Below are 19,208 nucleotides of genomic sequence, written 5' to 3' on the forward strand. Positions count from 1 at the left end.
CTTTCTGGAGGAAAATGTTTTATAAATTGCTTGGTTAGGCCAATTAAAAGTTTCTTTTGAATGGGTATTGAAGCCTTTAAATAGGACTTCTTCAATGGAATGATGGTATCTTCGATTGAACCGAAACCATCATTTCATTCAAGCCGAATCAACCGAAAAAATAATCAGATGTCGATTTTGATCAAAATGGATATGTTTCGAACCACAGGCTAGGGGAGGCAATGGGTGTATGTAAAGATTTTCGTTATAACGTTTTCAAAAAGGGACCAAATACCTTTTTTTGATAGATTCAAAAGCTGATTTTGCTAAATTTAGGCTAAATCGGACTTGATTTGGGGGTGCCTCAAAGCGTTAAAATTTTCAACCACCAAAACCCATCAAAAGGAGGGACCAAAGGAAATCGGGAAAAAAATGTATGCTAAATGGCTTAAAGTTTATGGAACGTCGAGATTTCGATTGGAGGTAATCTGGATGAAACTTGGCAATAATCGACTTCCTGAGATTCGTTTTTAAAACTCCGTTGGATTTCTACGGGATTTTCAAGAATTAGCATGTAAAGTTAATCACAACACGTAACAAACCACATGTTAAGTATTTTAATGTTTATGAAACGTCTTAAAAGTAATTTTTCACTGAGCGAAGCTAAACATAACAATTTATAGGTGTTATCACAAAAATCAAAATTTTCCGACTCAAAGCGTTGCTGGAGAGACATTATTAGGGAATATTTTTGTGTTGAAATGAAATCTTCGTGTTTCCTTTCGAGTGCTCGAAATGTTTGTATGCTTGTGAGTGAATGAGAAATACTTTTTGTTAGTTTGATTTTCGGTTTGATTTATCTGATTTTTTTTTATTTACGTTTGAAATTTTAATTTTACAAAACTTTCACGGGACAAACCATAAATGAACTGTAGAATTTACAAGCTATTTTTGTTTCTTTCCCATCCACTGCTACACTCCACCGTTCAAACGGTTCACTTCACACAAAATACACAAACTAAATTTCACGAACGAATCGGTGGCCGATGGTGTTAAAAATCCAAACCTTAAATTAAAAAAAAAAATCAATAAACCAGGAGTAGCACATCGACGGCAGCCGCGGCATTCGCGATCGCTACCTCGGCTTCCAGCAATCCAAGGGACGAGCCCCCCGAAGTGGAAGCCAGGAACCGAAAGGAATCCGTGGTCAGTTCGCCGGCCACGATGCGGGTCCTCAATGTGCTGCGGCACTGGGTCTCGAAGCACTTCCAGGACTTCGAGCAGGATGCAGCTCTGCGCTCCCAGACGATAACCTTCCTGGACGACATCACCTGCAGTCCGAATCTATTGCCCACCGAGCATCGAGCTGCATCCCAACTGCTGAGGCTGCTCTGCCGGGACGACATCGACAGCGGGAAACAGAGGCTGGAAATGCTGCTGACGCCCCCGCAGGTAATTCGGAACCCCTCCGAGGAAGGCAGTTGTGAATGAGTCGACTTTTATTGATGGTTTACTTAATTTACTTACAAACCTATCTATATCAGCACATATGACTTGATTGACTTGTCTTAGTAATTGCGTTTTTTAACCCTCGACAGACTCCGAGCAAGGAAAGCATCGAAACGTTGTCGGCTTTGGAAATCGCCGAACAGATGACATACCTGGATCATCAGATCTTTCTGGCCATCCGAAGCGAGTAAGTATTGAAATGAAAAGGAAAAATTCAAGGTTAAAAAAAATCCAATTTTATAAAATTAAATGAACAGAGGGTAACAATTTTATTCACATTTTGTCGATCTAAACTAGTGATGCAAATGTCATCCAAAAGACAGTTGGGATCGTTACAGTCGCATAAAATTTTCCAATGATATTGGAAGAGATCTCATTGACATTAATGATCATCCAAAAAAAAACGTTGAACGAGTGGAGAAAATGTTATTCAGTTTTTCAATGACAGTCGCTCAGAAAAATGTCATCGAATTATTCATCTCGATGACATTTTTGACTTGTAACAGTCGAAGATTTTGTTGGTCCTCTGACTGTCGGAATGACATTTTTGAATTTTAAATTACGTGACTGCCATTTTGATGGTCATGAAGTTCATTAGCCACGGCTAATCAGGCCGGTTCCGGAATCTGAAAAATCAAAATGATCAGATTTTGTCTTGCGACACATGAATGAAAAGCTCATGATCTGTACATGATAGGAATTGATAGGAGAAGTGGTTCGGAGACTCAGGTGAAAAGTCAAATCAAAGTGCTTGTAACATTTTCTATGAATAGGTGGTACACCACGTGGTAAACTTACATTGGAGTGGAGGATCGCAAATGTTCACGCTTTTAACGGAGAGGGGGTAAAAGTGTTCGTCAGGACCACGAAGACATACTCGTACAGTTAATAAACAGGATAGTGTTTTTGTTGCAATCCAATAAACAATACATTTTTTCTAAATTGTTTTTGTTCGATTTTTGTGTTGAGGATGGCTCTAAAAAATAAATGAATTTAAAAAAAATACATTGAAAGTACGAAAAATTTAAGGCAACATAATGTATTAAAATTTTCTTCTTAATTTTAAGTCGAAATCAATGCTCTGGACTAAATTATTTCCTTAACATAAAAAATACGTTCAAAATGTCAAAGTTTCATCAATTACGAAATTTTCACATGCTATATCGCTTGAACAAGAGCTGATATACAAAATGTGGCAAATAATTCGGCTCAGGACGCCAAAATCTTCCTAAACAGTTTTTAAGTCATAGGCATCAGTTGGTCCCTAGTTTAATGCCGCTGATGTAAAGCATGTTATGTATTTTTTCCCATCCAAGAGCTTTTTCTATTCATGTTGCAAGTTAAAATCTGATCATTTTGATTTTTCAGATTCCGTAACCGGCCAGATTTTCCAGTCCACATGGGCAAAGTCTCACTTCCAAAATTCTCCTGAATAAAACTAGCAAGGAACCGTTTTAACTGTCGCGTCATTCATTTTAATAACATTTCACTGAGTTCCCTATGAATGTTACGATTATGTTTTTTTAAATGGGAAAACTTGCAGTGCAAACGAACAAAAAGATGATATGTGATCGCTTAGATAAGCTCCCTTTAACTCAGAAACGCATCTATCGATGTATAGTCTTCTCAGTTTGTTATCATCGCGTTCGTTACATCCGGGGTTTGGATGCGAAACGGTACGGTCGATAGTCTGATAGTGACCTACCACCGTTACTTTGATGTCGTGTTTTTTTATTTCTTTTTGGTTAAAGTTATTTAATTTTATGAAGAAATTAATCACCGTAATTTATGTTTGTTACTTTGATTTATCGGCCTTATCCGTGAAGAGTGATGTCCTTTTTAGTAGGGACATCAAAGATTAACAAATTTCAATTTTAGATGTCCCTACTAAAAAGGACATCACTTTTCACCGATAAGGCCGATAAATTAAAGTAATGTTACGATTATGATTCTGTGACATACAAAATGTTAAATGTCTCCAAAACATTTGCTAATATGAATATCATCGAAGCAACGACCGACTTTCATCTGCTTAAATAGCTTAACTTTTTTTTTCCACGACTCGATGCTAGTTGTGATATTCATCTCAAATGTTATTTGGCATTTTATCGAGGGAATTTCTTAGCGATGACATTCACAAAAACCAAAAAGGACATGACTGCGACGGTCGTTTTTATACTGATGAAGGTCGTCGCTCTAGGCTTCGGAGAAATGTCAAATGACATTCTGACAGTTATTCGGGGAGTCAGAGTTTAAGAAAAGATTTTTGGTATGGCTGGCAGATTAAGAACAGCATTATCATTAAGAGGACAGTAAAAGTTTGGATATAACAATCACACTAGTAAAACAAATCACGTCATGGCCGTAGGATCAAGCGTGGTTTTGGGGGTTGAATCGTGCCTCTCCTCGCTCATGAGAGTCTAGAAAAAGCAAGCGAGATATTCTATTTAACATTCAAAATTTTATAATCTCAATCAAATTTTGATAATTGAATGCAGTTAGGCAGGATCAAATTTCAAATCCTTCTTTTGTCACTCGGAGTTGGACCTCGCGAGGGGGTGGAGACCAAAAAAAATAGTGCGAAAAACAAATAAATCGGAATGAATTGCACGAATTTTCGTATGCAACGAAATTGCATATTATACCATTACACAAAACCTATGAGTCAAGTAAATTTTTATCGAAAAAATCAATAAAATCAAGAATACAAAATGTGAAATAACTTCCTTCTTCCAAAATTTGTATTTGGTCTTGCAATCATTCGGATACTTGAATTTTTATTTGAAATTTATATAAAATACTTCAAACTTTATTCATTCTACCCTTCGAGTATTTTTGGAAATTTCGAAGGGAGGAGGTGACAACAGAAGACATTGATATTTTATCAATTTTGATTCAGAACTGAAGCCAAAACCTCGAAAACTGATCCAAAGTTCAAAATTCGGTCTTCTTTTTCTTCTTTTATCAATATAGCCAAAACATGTTAGCATCCTGGAAAATGACAGCCTTTCGTCCATCATTTTTTATTTTCAATGTAATCTCTGTTACATTTAATATGAACTGCAGAGACTTCTACGGCCAGACCAACCATATTTTAAAATCCGCAAAAGATACCGGAACAAGGGAAGGAATAAAGCGTGGAGCTACCCGCCAAACGCTTCAAATAAGTTTTTTTTTTTTTAAAAATGCAATGTCAAATCTAAATCTGTGAAAAGGTTGGATCTTACCAAAAAAAATGTCATCGAGGCGATACATGTTTCACTGATTCGGATCCGTTCATCATTAGATTGCAGAAAAAAAATTAATAATATATCCATGGGATTTTCTTAATATGATACAGCACACTTAGTTTACAATTTTTACATTCGCATTTATAATCAGCCGGATTCCACGTTCGATGAATTGTATTTATACTACTTCTTCCATTTCGAAAAACACTTACCCATTTAGAGCAAGTTCGCTAGTGCTGGAAAAAAAGTGGTAGAAATTTTGACACTTTGAAAATTTTACCATACAAAAATGTTTTCAAGATCTTTGGGCGTTGAATTTTTTTACAGCACTGTTTCTATTTCAGCCGTTTATTTATTTATTTACATAGTATTCCGTCTCACAACATAACTTGACGAACATAATTCCTAAAATTCACTCGGTCCATGGTAACCGTTCTCCAATTTCTCGGGCACCCCACGTTCGCCAGATCACGCTCCACTTGGTCTAACCACATCGCTCGTTGTGCCCCCGCTCGTCTTGTTCCTACCGGATTCGTAGCGAACACCTGTTTTGCAGGACAGTCGTCCGGCATTCTCGCAACATGTCCCGCCCAGCGTATCCAGCCAGCTTTCACCACCTTCTGGATACTGGGTTCGCCGTAGAGTCGCGCAAGCTCGTGGTTCATCCTTCGCCTCCAAACTCCGTTCTGCCCCGAGTGTACGCAGGTCCTCATCGAGCACCCTATTTCAGCCGTATGTGATATAAATATTGCTATTTTTGCATCACAGCATGCGAAACTACAACACGTGTTGTTAAAAACTTGAAGGCCACAGATCTTAAAAATATTTTTAATTACTTACTTAATGATCCCGCGCCGATCCTCCGGTGCATAGGGCCGTGGTAAAAGACCTCCACTGTTGAAGATCTGGGGCCAGCGTCTTCACCTGGCCCCAGTCAAGATTCTCGTCGACAGTTCGGATTTCAGCGGCTAGGCTTCGCCGCCACGATTTTCTGGGTCTGCCTCTTCTTCGATGACCTTCTGGATTCCAATCTAGCGCCTCTCTGCAAATCTCGTTTTCATCTTTCCGCAGCGTGTGCCCAATCCAGCTCCACTTACGTTCCCGAATCTCGATGTCTAGCGCCCTTTGATGACACCGGCGATGTAGCTCCTCATTCGAGATCCAGTTGCCAGGCCACCAAGCGCGGATGATATTTCGCAGGCAGCGATTTACAAATACTTGCAGTTTTCGCGTCGTTACCGCATATGTGGACCAAGTTTCGTACCCGTACAGCAATACGGATTTGACGTTTGAGTTTAAGATTCGTACCCGTACAGCAATACGGATTTGACGTTTGAGTTGAAGATTCGGATCTTAGTTCGTAGAGAGATCTGGCGTGACCGCCAGATGTTTCGGAGACTCGCAAACGCAAATCGGGCCTTTCTGATCCGGGTTTCGATGTCTTTCCTGGTACCGCCATCAGGCGTTATCTGGCTACCAAGATACTGGAAGCACTCCACTTTTTCAACTTGTTGCCTAGCTACCATGAAACTGGAGGGATTTCCTGTGTTGATCTCCATCGACTTGGTCTTTCCGACATTGACTTTGAGACCTGCTGCCTTGGAACTTTCGGAGAGGTCGTCTAGTTTGCTCTGCATGTCCGGTTGTGTTTGGGCGAGCAATACAATATCATCAGCCAGGTCAAGGTCGTTCAGTTGCTCCATTGTTGAAGGATTCCACGGCAATCCTCGGTTCGGTGCACAGTCAATCGATCCAGTCAGAATCTCATTCATTACGATTAGAAAAAGAAGCGGTGATAAGATACATCCTTGTCTCACTCCACTAGTTACCGGGATTGGTTCGGACAAGACACCGTCGTGCAAGACCTTGCACTAAAATGCCTCGTATTGTGCTTCGATGAGATGGACTAGTTTCTCTGGGGCCCCTCGTCGCCTTAGAGCCGCCCAGATGTTTTCATGGTTAAGTCGGTCGAATGCTTTTTCGAAATCAACGAACACCAGCAGAAGAGAGTCCTGGAATTCGTTGATTTGTTCCAGTATGATTCGTAGCGTTGTGATGTGGTGCACACATGATCGTCCGGATCGGAATCCAGCTTGTTGCCGTCGGAGTGTAGCGTCGATTTTCTCCTGGATCCTGTTCAGGATCACTTAGCAGGGTACTTTGAGGGTTGTACAGATCAACGTTATGCCTCGCCAGTTACCGCACTCTGTCAGGTGTCCTTTCTTCGGGACCTTTACGAGGATACCCTGCATCCAGTCGGCCGGGAATGTTGCAGTATCCCAGATGTCAGCAAAAAGACGGTGCAACATTTGTGCTGACAGGGCAAGGTCGGCTTTCTGCCTTTGAGCCGGAATGCAATCGATCCCAGGTGCTTTGTTGGATTTCATGTTTTTGATCGCCGCTTCTATTTCAGCCAGCGAGGGCGCTGCCGAGTTGACGCCATTTATGCGACTTACTGTTGGCGCTTCGAGCTGCGGGTTCTGTTGGCCATCGCTATTCGTGACTCGGAAGAGTTGTTCGAAGTGCTCAGTCCATCGTTTGAGCTGATCTGTTCGATCGGTCAATAACTGACCTGCTCGGTCTTTTAGCGGCATTCTTCCATTAGTCCTTTCACCACTGAGGCGGCGAGAAATGTCATAAAGTAATCGGATATCTCCATTGGCGGTGGCTCTTTCTCCCTCTTCGCCTAGGGAGTTTGTCCAGGCTCTCTTGTCTCGTCTACAAGCTCGTTTAACTGCCTTTTCCAGCTCCGCATATCGTAAGCGGGCGGCTGCTTTGGCTAACCCGGTACATGCCTACTCAATTCCGACTTTCGCCTTTCTCCGATCATCGACCATCCTCCAAGTTTCATTCGACATCCATTCACTTCTTCTTCCACAAACTTTACCGAGAGTACCATGGCTCGTCGTGATAAAGGCATTCTTGATTCCACACCACTGTTCTTCGACTGTTCCGTCTGTCAGGAATTCCGAGGCTCGAGATTCTAGCAGTTCAACGTATGCCCTTTTCACCTCTGGATTCACCAACCGGCGGACGTCGTATCGACACCCGACTTTCTCCTCACGCCGTTGGACACGCGGAACTTTCAGTCGTGTTTCACCAAGGACAAGGTGATGGTCAGATGTAATGTCTGCGCTTTGTTTGTGGCGGACATCAAGAAGGGTCCTTCTCCATTTTCGGCTGATGCAGATGTGGTCAATTTGATTTTCTGTTCGGCCATCTCGGGATACCCAAGTGACCTTATGTGCTGGTCGATAGGGGAAGAGCGATCTACCGATCACCATGTTGTTGTTGCCACAAAATTCTACAAGCAGCTCTCCGTTTTCGCTCATCTGTCCTAGGCCATGGCGCCCCATGATGCGCTCAAGGTCCTGATTGTCGGAGCCAATCTTTGCGTTGAAGTCGCCCAAATGGATTTGAATGTCACCCTTCGGAATTTTCTCAACCACGCTATTCAGTTGACGGTTAACTTCTCTTTCTCCTGCAAATGGACAACGTCAGTTGGTGCACAGCACTGGCCCATTGTAAGGTTTCTTACCCGTGTTTTAAATCTGGCTACGATTATTCTTTCGTTTATCGGATCCCATCTTATGAGGGCCGTATGGGCCTGCGGACTGAACAGGAAACCAACTCCTCGTTTCCGAGTAGCGTGTTTTTCTCGTAAGCCAGAGTAGAGCAGGACTTGCCCGGACGGTGTCTTCTATTCTCCAGTGTTAGGCCAACGGACTTCGCTAAGTTCCAAGATTTCAACCTCCTGTTCCTGTTTGGTTATTTCTTGTCTCAGTTTCCTTAACGATTGATTTATCAGGAGCAGTAGATTGTTAGTCCAGCAATGAGGCTGCCATCTTGGACTTCCCTGGCGGGAGACGCATTCTATAAATTCACCTGCTCGCTGCTGGGTTGGGTACTCAATCTCCACTTAGGTTACTTACATCCCTGCCGGAACAACGGGGAGGTAGATAGTAGTTGTATATAAGATGTGACATGATTAATTTGTTGCCTCGTGTTCGAATATTATCCACCATTCGCCAGCTAGGTCTAGTAAACAAAAAATGTGTGGTTATCCAGATTTTTTTTTGTAATTTTCCATACTTATCTCTTTTACAATTCCTCATGTTTTTGTGTCCTACTTAAAATCCAAAAATATATTTTTGACTATGTGTTTGAAATTTAATTAGAATTTTAAATCAATGCTCAAAATACAAAGTTACTTAAAAAATTAAAATCTAATGAATTATATTTTCAATGCTTTAAACGAGCTTTTTATAAAAAATGTGCAACTAGCCTGTCTTATATATTTTCTGGCAGCGTGTTTATTAATGTGAATATGCTCTAAAAATTAGAACGAAACTTGACCCCATTGATGAACAACATGCATTTAATATTGGCAAAAATCAACCTTAATCGAAATATTAAAGGTCCATTGACTATTTCTGACCGCAATATAGAATGCAAATATGAAACACTTTGTTTTGTGATTAACTTTTAAATGCAGGGATGGAAATTGATGACAATCATCCATAAATCACTCATTTTCGTGGAATTTTCGGAAAATATCGCCACTAAGAGCATTAAATGCAGGTTCATTTACCCACAATTAGTTAAATCGATACCCAATACTATACTCAACTCAATAACAAATCTTTGCACTTAATGTCAGCATCGAAACCGATCAATAAAATAAAGTATCCGTGCATGTGGCTGGCACAAATGGGTCCGCTCAATGAGATCCGTTCATGCAAAAGATCAATTATGCAGCGCCATCGCGCGCCTTGTCAAAATGAAAGCACCCCAAAATTTTCCGATGACGCAAAAGTCCGCATCGATTCTACGTTTCGCTGAGCATTGAATTAAATATGATGTCCTTAATACCTACGCCGAAACGACAAACGACGATGCAGCTCAATGAAGCGTGGATCCATCCGATTTCAGCAGTGTTTCGGCTTTCGGCTTTGCTCTGGTGTTACATTGGCCCAGATCCGGGGCTTTGCCTCTGGCCTTTTATTCATATACTTGTGTAAATATAAACATTCATAGGAATCGTCTTCCAGCTATATGTACGTGTACGTACATATGTGATTAGTCCAGCGAATTAATTCCGGTTTCTCTGTCTGTTTTTCTTCTCTCATCTTTTTCCACCCGCAACACCCCCGCAAAAAAAAACAACAACAACACACATCTGGAACATCCGCAGGGAGTTTCTCGGTCAGGCGTGGATGAAATCTGACAAGAAGTCACGTGCAGAACATATCATTCTTATGACGAAGCGCTTCAACGACGGCTCTCGGTTGGTTTGCTCCGAGATTGTGTCCAGGTAAGTGTTTCCGGCCCGTCGATTTCGTGATGGTACCGTGACAATCGAAAGATACAGAGAGTCGTTAGGTTTTTCGCATCCGGAACTTACTTTTTATTGCTCCATAGAGTCTCAAAAATTTTGAAAATTAGTAAGAAGTTCTCTGATTGTGCGAGAGGTGCATGGACATAGTAATGGAAAGGGTGGGCAGGGGGTTGGAGTTAATCCCCCCCCCCCCATGAGAATCAAAATATGGCAAGGCATTTTGTTCTTCTCTAAACTCAAAATTACAAATTCCTAATCAAATTTTGATGAACCACAAAAATGATTCAAGAAAATTTATTTCGATTCAGAACTAAAGCGAAAACCTCAAAATTTTATCCAAGGTCAATGATGTTTTTAAAATTATTTTTAACTTGTTGATAGAAATTTAGTCTCGTTAGTCTCGAATAGTGAATTTTAATAATATAAGACTAGGCTTGCCAAATCGCCCAGATTTTGCTCGAGTTTTTGCACTTTATTTGCAAAATCAAACAAAAATTTATATTAAGTAATTAAAATTATGTATTTTCGTTTTAAATGTTTGAGTAAATTTTTATCGAAATAAATGTAAATTATTTTTTGAATGCTTAAAATATGGTTTGAACTGACTGATGTATTTCGATAAATAAATGTCAAGTGTTTTTCTCTATAATTTTAATTTAAAATTTTTAAAACTGGCGGATGTTGGAGAAAATGTCCCGAATTCGTTCGGCCCGGATACTTGCGGAATATTTCGAAAAACTGGGTTGAATCTCGGTTTTGTATTTCAAATTTCTATATTCGAAACTTATTATTTCGGAATATGAAAAGAAAATATTTAAAATTAAAAACCATGTTTAAGATTTGAAATTTTTCATTTTAGTTGTTTTCATAATGTTGCTCCAGAATTCGAAAATCTGAAACAGTTTCATCATTCGCAATTTTCTTTCGGGTTCACAAGTTAAATTTCAAATGAATAACTGAAGATTCAATTCACGATGAAAAACAAAAATTCATGATTCAAATTAAAAGATTTCTGGTTGAAGTTTTGATCCAAATTTCGCTCTTTTTAGGTCAAAATATTAGTAAATATTCATCTGGAACTTAGATTTAAAAAAGGTTTACAGATCTGGAACTCAGGTTCTAAAGGCAGTTCTCAGATTTGAAATCAAAATAAAAAAATCAGCTTCAGCTTGGAGTTAAGTTTTATAATCAAGATTAATATATAAATGTGAGAATTTCACTAAGGATTCAAATTACATGCGATACAAGCAGTTTTATAAATTTGATTCTGAACTCAATACTAAAATTTCAAATTCAATCAGAATCAGTTTGGATTATAAACCAAAAGAAATTACGAATAGAAAATGAAATTTTGATTTTTGTGTAAGATATGTTTCATTTTTATTGAATTTGTTTGTATGTAGGGGAGAGTGGGGTTTTGCCAAAACGTTCGCGAGCCATCTTTTGGAATTTATGCGATCATGCACATCTCTCTTTTTCATTTCATCATCTGAAATTGCTTTAAAATAACGAAATCAATTAGGAAATCACAGTTTTGGGTCAACTCATGAACTTTGCATGTTATTTGGTCAATTTGGATTTGGTGGCCCACGATTCTCCACCACTTTTAAAAATCCAAAAAATATTGCTTTTTTCAAACAGTCAGAATTTGGGGAAAATTACTTATTTAAAATTTTAAAAAATACCTTATGATACCTTGAAAATGCAGAAAACTATACCGTTTTTTATTTTCATTTTATCTTTTATCATAAAGAAGTTATGGAACAACGAAAAAAGGTGGCCCATGATTCCCCACTCTCCCATACCTTATACAAATACACTCCGCTTAACCGATCAGCTTGAAATTTGGTACAGAGATGTTTTTGAACCATAGTAAGGTTTTAGTAATACTTTTGAGACCCTCCCACCTAAGAAAAGGGATCCTCCCATACAACTTTCGTTTTTATTCCCACAAACCAAAAGTCATACCCCATTTTGTTGCAAGTGAGTTTCAACATGGTTCAACAAAGTTCGAAGGTCGTTTTAGAAATTACCAGGTAAATAAAACTTAAATATTCCTACCATTGCACAGTAGTGCAGAACATCAATCTAACTGTACGAAATTAATAGCGCTCAGGGATGAAGAGATAGACATTTGATGTCTTCAGCAACATTGTTCAATTTTATATGGAGCATATTTTAGTATCAAAATTTTTGCCGAGGGGTCCACCGATAGCGAGATGAAAATACTAACTGTTTTGTTTTTCAAATTAGGACTTTAATGTCTTCGACAAAGTTGTTTATCTGATCAAAATACATAAATTTGTTGACTATGTCGAAGTCCTATCACTTCACCCTCAGGAGTTACAGTCAAAGTAAAAATAATCTCATGAAAAAACAGTTTTTTGAACCTGACACGTTGTAGATTGGATAAAAAGGTTTGCTGTCTTTGAAACAAAGTTGTAACAAGCTACGATCTACAATTGTTTCATACATTATGATGGGTTTAAAAGTTGCTAAAGCTCTATAGAAAGCATTTAGTGTATTTTATTGGCTAATTTTGGAAGGCTCCTCCATCGAAAAGTGCACATTTTCGCAATACCCGCTTTTTTGTGATTATTTTTTATGATAAGCGGAACTATTTCCATTTGAAATTAGCGGGGAAATCGGTGGAACTAGTAGAGATTTGAATGATTGAAAATACACTTTTAATATTTAAATTACTTATTTTAGTTATAGAAAAAAACGTTGAAAACATTTATTTTTTAATAAAGTGTTGAGCAGTTTTTTTTATATATTTTGTTTTAACAGATTTGTCCCATGATTTTTTTTGAGTTAAAATTATTTGAAAAATTGAATTTAAATGTCTCTCAATAAAACAAACTATATAAAGCAAAACTGCAACACTTTATTAATTAATTAAATGTTTTCAACGTTTTTTTCTATAAGGAAAATAGGTAATTTTCATGTAAAAAGTGTATTTTCAATCATCCAAATCTCTACTAGTTCCACCGATTTCCCCACTAATTTCAAATAGAAATGGTTCCGCTTATCATCAAAAATAATCACAAAAAAGCGGGTGTTGCGAAAATGTGCACTTTTCGATGGAGGAGCCTTCCAAAATTAGCCAATAAAATACACTAAATGCTTTCTATAGAGCTTCAGCAACTTTTAAACCCATCATAATCAATTGTAGATCGTAGCTTATTACAACTTTGTTTCAAAGACAGCAAACCTTTTCATCCAATCTACAACGTGTCAGGTTTAAAAAACTATTTTTTCATGAGATTATTTTTACTTTGATTGTAACTCCTGAGATTGAAGTGATAGGACTTTGACATTTTCAACAAATTTATGTATTTTGATCAGATAAACAACTTTGTAGAAGACATCAAAGTCCTTATTTGAGAAACAAAAAAGTTAGCATTTTTATCTCGCTATCGGTGGACCCCTCGGCAAAAAATTTGATATTAGAATATGCTTCATGTAAAACTGAACAATGTTGCTGAAGACATCAAATGTCTATCTCTTCATCCCTGGGCGCTATTAATTTCGTACAGCTAGATTGATGTTCTGCACCACTGTGCATTGTACAGAGAGATCATCCATCTTGAAAAGTGGGATAGTCTCCAACAGAGATTTCCATTAGATAGGGGATGAGAAAGATAAAAAAATTGTTGGATCTTTTCAAGATAAAAATATAAGGCCAAATCTATTCAAGCTTCCTTAAAAATGATGGTTGTAGAAAATGTTTTTTTGTGGAAGGATGAATCAGCATTCAAGGGAATTTTTTTGAATTTCGATTAATTAAAACCTCATTACTATTTTTTTTTCTTAAATAGTATGAAAAAGATGAACACAGTGAATAACCGCAATGAAAACTTTTAAAAGACTTACAAAACTTACATGGGATCGAATTTCTTATAATGATGAATATAAAGCTTCAAAAACTTCTAAAAGTCAAACGATTCATTTTGATTTATATTTTATGTGAACCCGAGCAAGGCCGGGTAAAATCAACTAGTCATGAAATAAATTTTAATTGAAAACTTTTTTGAGGCCAAAGAACTTGTACTTTATTTTCAATATAAAATTCAATTGAAAACATGTGATATTTTGTCAAAAAATAATTAAATTACACAATATTCTTAATCAAAGTTTCAAACTAAAACCTTTGATTTTAATCGAGTTTACAAGAGTAGAAGATAAATCTCTATCGCAATCTTAATCTCTTAGTTTTATTTCAAAATATTTGATAAGTTTCTTCCAATGCCTCAAATGGTCATGCTTAAGGTTGCCAGATTGTTCGGTTTTATCCGGGTTTGCCCGGATGTTTAAAACTAAATTTAAGAACAGTCCAGTTTAAAATGCCCGAAAAAAACAACAACAAACACCTCCAAAACGAAATTTTTGAGCAAGTTTTATAAAAATAACCATGATAGGTTTTTTGGAAGCCTGAAATACGGTTCAAAATCTATCGATCAACCTCGATGAAAAATAAAAAAAAATTTTCTTGATTTTTGTTGAAGAATTTCTGAGTTTTGTCAAAGTTTGCCTGGATATTGGCCGGATTTATGGTCGTCAATTTGAAATCGAATGCCCGGATTTAGCCAGGTTTTTATATAAAAATTGCTCGATTTGTCTGGCCCGAATACGTGCTGAAAAAAATTTGGCAACCTTAGTCATGCTGGTGGTAAAATAGAATTAGCTAACATTAAAAGTAAAGTTCTTTTTTCAATTTTGAACTTTCGAAAATAAGACCTAGAATTTTTTATATTGACTTAAATTCGAAAGTGGAATTAAAGTAAAGTAGAATTAAAAATTGAATAAAAAAAACTTTACTTTTAATGTGAAATTACCCAAACCCGAATAATAATATAGAACCTTCAATATTTTTTTTTCTTTTGTTTCCGTATGCATTGTTCAATCAAAAATGTCATAGGACAAATCTTATTCCTCAGGCACAATTTGGATTTTCTACTGATGAGAGAATAAAGAGATTTAGTGTATTTATTACATTTAGATTGAATATCTTCAATGTGATTTTTAAAAGTAAGATTCCGATCAAGTGTGAGTCCCAAGTACTTCACGTGATCAGACCATTCTAATGAAACCCCATTAAAAGTTATGGAATGATTTTCATTAGGTTTTAAAAATTTAGCTCTTGGCATGTGGGGAAATAAAATAAGTTGAGTTTTGGAAGCGTTAGGAGAAATTTTCCACAGTTTTAAGTAATTCAAAAAGGAATTTAAATTTTGTTGCAATCTACTGCGTACCGCCCGTAAATTCCGACCTTTGGCTGAAAGCAAAGTATCATCAGCAAATAATCTTCTACCTTTTCCTTCTGGTACATCAGGAAGATCAGAAGTAAAAATATTGTATAAAATTGGCCCAAGTATACTACTCTGAGGGACACCAGCTTTAATGGGTGTCCTTTCAGAGCATGAATTTTGATAGCTTACTTGTAAGGTTCGGCTAGTCAAATAATTTTGAATAATTTTTGTGAGATATACAGGGTGACAAAAAGGTCCGGTCACACAGAAAAATCTCAATATTTCAAAGAATAAGAAGAAAATCAGAATCTGACTTTCATAACTTTATTCAGAAACTCATCAAGATACTTCACAGACGATATCTCGGACGTCTCGGAAAGTCGTCGCAAGCGGCGCGCACGTCCGGTCTCGTATAATCTTTTTCAACCTTGGAGTTCTCACAGACCTTAGTCGTCCAGATCGTGTCTTGTCCTTGGTGCCTCTGGTCTCTAGGATCGATTTATGGCCTGGTACACGAATTTCCGGTTGATTACGAGCGATTTTAGGTGTTTGAATATGTTGAATATGTGTTCGGGTTTGTAACCTCTCACATATTCAGCGATAACAGCTGCTCTCAACTCTGTCACTCACAACTTAATGTACACAAACTGCACAGAAACGAAACTCTGCCACTGTGGGCAGCAAAGTTAGCTCTTTCGTTTGACATATAAATGGCACCAGAGAGATACAACGTATAGGCTACAGGTGACCCAAAAAAAAAGTGTGACAGGACTTTTTTGTCACCCTGTACAGGACAATCAAATCGAGCAAATTTAGCTACTAAACCTTTGTCCCAAACACTGTCAAAAGCTTTTTCAATATCAAGAAGAGCAACACCAGTTGAAAAACCTTCAGATTTGCTAGCGTTAATCATATTAGTTACACTCAAAAGTTGATGAGTAGTAGAATGTCCATGACGAAAACCAAATTGTTCATCAGGGAAAATAGAATTCTGATTAATGTGAATCATCATTCTATTCAAAATAACTCTCTCAAATAGTTTACTTGAAGAATTATCATTCTGTGTTTTGATATTAAGTATAGTTATATAGTGTCCTACCCGGGATTTCCCAACCGGGAATTCCCGGGAGTAAAAAAAATCGGGAACTCCCGAACCCCGGGAAACAGTAAAAAATCCCGGGAATTTCCTAAGCCAATAAAAGGTGCTAAATTACAAAAAAAAAATAAAATAATCTAAATGGGAAAAATAAATCATATTGAGCATGGCAAATAATAGTTCTTCCTTGATATATGGCTCAGACTAACACATTTTATTTTCCTAAAAACTGGTGAATGTATCTTATTTGATAAACAATGTTTTTTCGTTCTAGAACTTATTGTAAAAGTAAAAAATGTCAAAGAATCTATTAAACAAAGATATTCCTATGAAGAAATGCTACAAAAATAATCTGAATGTTTTATTTTACAACACTCATCATTTGGAACTTCTATTTCGAAAACTGTTAACAGTAGAAAAATCATCGGCAAAGAATTGTCATATTATGACACAAAAGGTTAGTTATCTGAAATCTCGTTCGAAAGACCTTTAAGGTTGTATTTGCAAATACCATCTTACATGCTCGAAAAAATAATAACCTTTACTTACAAAATTCAAAAACAATCAGAATCAATGTTTAAAAAAAATGCGTCATTTGTAAGTTATTCTTAATTCCTTGTTTACAAATTTGAAATCAAAATTTCAGAAACACTAAAGTGAATTGAAATTATAAAAAAAATTTAAATCTTCAGACATACGTAAGTAACAGTGTACAGAAATAAAGCATATAAAACATGATTATATTCATCATTGAAAGCTTAAACTGGCAATGTATTGGTTGGATAATGGGTGATTTCTTAAATGATCAATGAGAAACTGATAGGAATTAAAAATAGGAATTTCCGGTTTTGTTTTTGCAATCTGAAAGTACGAAGCATATACATATTTGAGTTGTAAGTTTTGCGCATTGAAAATTAGCTTTTCAGCTGCTACTTCGTTTTTTTTTTCGATCTTTTCATCTATATATATAAAAATGAATGTTTGTCTGTCTGTCTGTTCCCTATAGACTCGGAAACTACTGAACCGATCATCGTCAAAATTGGCATCTGAGGGTTTTTGATGCCGGGGATGGTTTCTGTAATAGTCAAAACTCCATCCGACTTAAGGGAAGGGGGGCTTCCATACAAAATTTGTAGTTTTTCGAAACAAATTAAAGTCATGACATCCATTTTCTTGAGATTTTTTTTTCCTTTGGGCGGTTTGTTTTTCGTCTCTATGGTCGAGGCGTCGCGAGCCAAAGGAAAGTAGCCCAGGCATAGCATACTGATCAGTAGGAATATTTTGGCGCGTATTTCTCAACCAAGCATATTTTCTTTGAGGGGTTTGTTTTTCGTCTCCATGGGCGAACAAACGTCGTCGCAAGAGGATAGTAACCAAAGCACACTATTCATTGATTGCTGGAAAATTTAACAATAAGGCGCCTGTTTCTCAAACACGTGGGGGCGATATGCAACCTAGATGTGTTTTTTTCTTGCTTATTTGATTTGTACACAGCACGTGGTAATAAATGACGCCTAGATGTGACATGGATTGATATTTTATCAATCGAATCAAAACCATTTGAAAGATTTGCAAAAATACTTCAATATTTAGTTCGTGTTAATGTAGGCAGCATTCGACTTTTCATTCAAGGAACATCAGAACATGTTCAAACGTTCAACTTTTTCTGTTAAAAAAAAATTAAAAATTATGTTTTCTTCTAGAAATTGTTACTTCGGCCCAAATACACAGCTGAAACGAATCTAGAAATGAAAATGGGAGCTTTTTATTTTAAATAATTCTGAAAAAACCATCGTACTTTTTGCTTACATACCAATTTAAGTACGTACTTAACATGAAAAGTGTTTTTGTGTTACATGGCTGCATAAAAGAGACTTTTGATCCGCTTCGTTTTTGAAAAGCGAGACTTTAGTTAGAACTGATATTCAACTGGACGCAAAATTTTTAAAAGAAATTTTTAGTTTACCCTTAAAGTGTTAAAAACAATATTCCCTTCTGTCAACTTACACGGTGGGGCAAGGGCAAACGTCGAACTTTTAAGAAATTCATTTTCAAAATGATTCAATATGTTGGAAAGACCAGAAGGGGTATTCCGAATGTTGAAAGTGCAGCGGATATTGAACAGCATTCGTTAAAAGTGGAGTAACCAACATAAGTTTATATTGCAGGAATACTGCAGATCGATCAGTGAAACTTGATAGAACAAAAAACAGGAATTCGTATTAAATCCATTTTAAAGCCATTACTCTGACGCATCTTAAAATAAGCTTTGCATTGACACTTGCCCCAATATACGAGACAAATGTAAACTTAGAAATTTGTTTTTGCCAACATTTTTGAATATTTGACTTTCAAAGAGAAAATTAAAAAAACGCTGAGAACTTATTTAGTGATGCAACTGGTATTTTTTTAAATATTTATATGTTTACTGTAGTAAATTTATTTAAAAAAAAAGAAATTTGCACTGTATTTAAAACATAACTAATTTAATATATTTTTCATTATTATGATAAGTGCTGTTTGGGTATCGAGCCGGTTAAATTTGCCTACCTTCTTCAAGCAGTGGGGGACAAAATTGAAAAAGATGGGAGAGCTCCCATGTAAATTTAAGATAAAGAGCTTTTCAAACAAGGGACCATATTTTAAAAGTTTTTTTGGGTACAGAGTACAAATTTCAGATCTTGAAAAAAGAGTTTAGAGATCAAGTTTCAATAAATAATATATACCATCTTTGAATTGCAATTCAGAACTGCAGCTGCAGCTCTCATTTCAAAGTTGTTGGTTCTGAAGTATGATGAGGTTTG

General features: G+C 36.8%; 1 protein-coding gene across 5 annotated transcripts in view; it reads left to right on the top strand.

The window, feature by feature from the left end:
• LOC129755947 (ras-specific guanine nucleotide-releasing factor 2-like) overlaps positions 1-19,208 on the top strand; it is a 546,013-nt gene that overhangs the window by 319,479 nt on the left and 207,326 nt on the right. For all 5 annotated transcript variants that reach the window (XM_055752664.1, XM_055752665.1, XM_055752668.1 and 2 more), the window contains 3 exons: positions 1,077-1,431; positions 1,578-1,675; positions 9,913-10,032. In XM_055752664.1, coding sequence (XP_055608639.1) covers positions 1,077-1,431; positions 1,578-1,675; positions 9,913-10,032 — 573 coding nt within the window. The remainder of the gene's footprint in view (positions 1-1,076; positions 1,432-1,577; positions 1,676-9,912; positions 10,033-19,208) is intronic.

Source organism: Uranotaenia lowii, chromosome 3 (assembly GCF_029784155.1).
Source record: "Uranotaenia lowii strain MFRU-FL chromosome 3, ASM2978415v1, whole genome shotgun sequence".
NCBI classification, from domain to species: domain Eukaryota; kingdom Metazoa; phylum Arthropoda; class Insecta; order Diptera; family Culicidae; genus Uranotaenia; species Uranotaenia lowii.